This window comes from Penaeus japonicus, unplaced genomic scaffold, assembly GCF_977035675.1.
Source record: "Penaeus japonicus unplaced genomic scaffold, GWHDUDI00000001_assembly GWHDUDI00000010, whole genome shotgun sequence".
In the NCBI taxonomy this organism is placed as follows: domain Eukaryota; kingdom Metazoa; phylum Arthropoda; class Malacostraca; order Decapoda; family Penaeidae; genus Penaeus; species Penaeus japonicus.
This window is the reverse complement of record NW_028234412.1, coordinates 30,513,416-30,515,915: the sequence shown is the minus strand read 5'-3', so window position 1 is coordinate 30,515,915 and position 2,500 is coordinate 30,513,416. Positions and strand designations below refer to the sequence as shown.

The following is a 2,500-nucleotide window of genomic DNA, read 5'->3' as shown; positions in this document are numbered from 1 at the left end:
TTATTGGGATGAGAAAACCCATTAGGAATGTGTTAGGTCATAGACTGGAATTATTCTGATTTATCTTATATTATTGCGCCCATCAGTCTTGGATTTTTTTTCTCTTTCTTATCTTACATATTCTCTGAATGTTCTTTTGCCGATGCTGAGATCATTTAGATTATATACACTCTTCAATTATTCTGTATGTTATGTTCATACAGAAGTTATGTGATTAGAAACTGCAAGCCCATGTTGGGGCTTTGACAAAGGTCAACAACTTTCAACACATATTCTGGTATGATAAAGTTTGTTGACCTTCTGGTGATTTATTGTCAAAGAACCTATTCCAAGTTCCATCTTACTAGTATATAGTTTGTAGAGGTTTAATGGTTGAGCCAGAGTATAAAATGCAGAGGCCCCTGCAATCTTTTGACGACTTCGCCTGTACCATATCAAGTTAAATTTAAGATTGTAGGCCATCCATTACAGATCACTACAAGTTTCAATTACATTTGAATTGAACATAGTCAGTGTAAATATGAGAAGGAAAGTCCTATTTTGATAGCTACTGTGGGTAGCTTGTATACATTACCCGTAATGGTGTTTTTACTTAAAATGATGGTAGATTCGAAGGTGCATTAATGAATTACCTAAAATAATCATGGTTCCTAATTTTACTTCTTCTTTTACAGGGAGGTTTTGCAAGATGCTACGAACTAACAGACATGAAGACGAAAGAGATATTTGCTGGGAAGATAGTAGCAAAGTCTCTCCTCGTCAAACAGCACCAGAAGGAGAAAATGTCTCAGGAGATTTCCATCCACCGTAGCTTAAAGGATAAACACATTGTTGGATTTCATGGATTCTTTGAGGATTCGGATAATGTTTACATTATTCTTGAGCTGTGCAGGAGAAGGGTGAGTTTTTTTCTTATGTACTCGGTCAAAGCTGTATGAGTAATTTTTGAATGAATTTTACCGTATTGTTTATTTAAAAAAATAAGATAGATGCTTGTGTCTGTTGCCGGTGTTGGATCTAATGCTTCACGAGTTTGGATCAGTTCAGACTTGTGGATAACCTAACCTAGGTGTACCTTGTGTTTTTTTTAATGTTTTGACATACTCAAAACTTAAAAAAAAAGCATTAGTTTCTAGCAGACCGCTGCAAACTGCACCTTCTGTTTCCACTGATTGGTTGATAGCCTCTCTGAACTCCGGTCTAGTTTGGTTCCCATTCAGTGGTGATAAGAGGGTTAAGGAGCAAGCGCAGGCACAAGCAAGATTAATTGCAATTGACACAGCTGCTTCTTATCAGTTCTTATCTGTCTGGAGCATTTAGTGTTGTTGCAAACAAATAAAATGGAATTACACATTCATCCCTCTATGACAGAAGATCTGTTTCTTCAAAGGTAACTTGATTACAAAAATAAAGGTGAACCTGTGTTATTTATTTTGCTTCTCTATTTTCTCAGTCCTTGATGGAACTGCACAAGCGTCGTAAAGCTGTCACAGAACCAGAGACAAGGTATTTCCTGAAGCAGCTGTTGATGGGAGTTAAGCATCTTCATGATCGCAAAGTGATTCACAGAGATCTGAAGCTCGGAAATCTATTTCTTAATGATGAAATGGAACTGAAGATTGGTGATTTTGGTCTTGCAACGAGAGTAGATTATGAAGGAGAGAGAAAGAGGTAAAATGCATATTACATGTTCTTGTTTTGTTGAGTTCATTATCTTCAGAATAGCTATTTTGTTTTATTTTCAAAGTTACTGCTTGATATATGATTATTACTCACTCTTTGCAATTTGCGTCAACATCTTTGTGTCATACATTTTAGGAAATTAATAAGATTGACAATTGACTTTCATCCCATTATCCCAACAGAACACTCTGCGGCACTCCTAATTACATTGCTCCAGAAATCCTTTGCAAGAAGGGCCATAGTTATGAAGTTGATGTGTGGTCTTTAGGTTGTATTTTGTAAGTAACATACCTTTTTTTTTCATATACATGTTGGAAATTGACTAATTGTGGGAGTTGTGGATTTTATATCTGGTTTTAGTGGAAATAACATGTTCATTTGATTGATTGTTATATCTTACTACAATTATATTTAAAACATTATAGGTATATATTTATTTTTTTGCATTTGCAACAAGTGTAATCTAATAATTTTTTGTATAATTTCAGATATACTTTGTTGGTAGGCAAGCCTCCATTTGAAACTCAGACACTAAAGGACACTTATATGAGGATCAAGAAAAATGAATATCACATTCCATCTCGCATTGGTCCACTAGCTCGGTCCCTCATCCAAAGATTGCTGCAGGGGGACCCCACACGTAGACCTAATGTTGACAGTATCCTAGCTGATGACTTTATGACTATGGGTAAGAGTTTACTTAATGTGAAGTTACTTTTCTTTGTTTCATGGTAGCTGAACAAACTTTATATATTAACCCTTTGATAGCGGATGGCATGATTTGCTGTCAAGGCAGCATCAGTCGTAAAGGCAGATG

At 35.7% G+C, this 2,500-nt stretch overlaps 1 protein-coding gene across 1 annotated transcript in view; it reads left to right on the top strand.

Annotated features, from left to right (window-relative positions):
• polo (Serine/threonine-protein kinase polo) overlaps positions 1-2,500 on the top strand; it is a 52,236-nt gene that overhangs the window by 1,187 nt on the left and 48,549 nt on the right. Inside the window, exons 2-5 of the mRNA XM_043008067.2 lie at positions 675-899; positions 1,454-1,671; positions 1,866-1,961; positions 2,172-2,371. Coding sequence (XP_042864001.1) covers positions 675-899; positions 1,454-1,671; positions 1,866-1,961; positions 2,172-2,371 — 739 coding nt within the window. The remainder of the gene's footprint in view (positions 1-674; positions 900-1,453; positions 1,672-1,865; positions 1,962-2,171; positions 2,372-2,500) is intronic.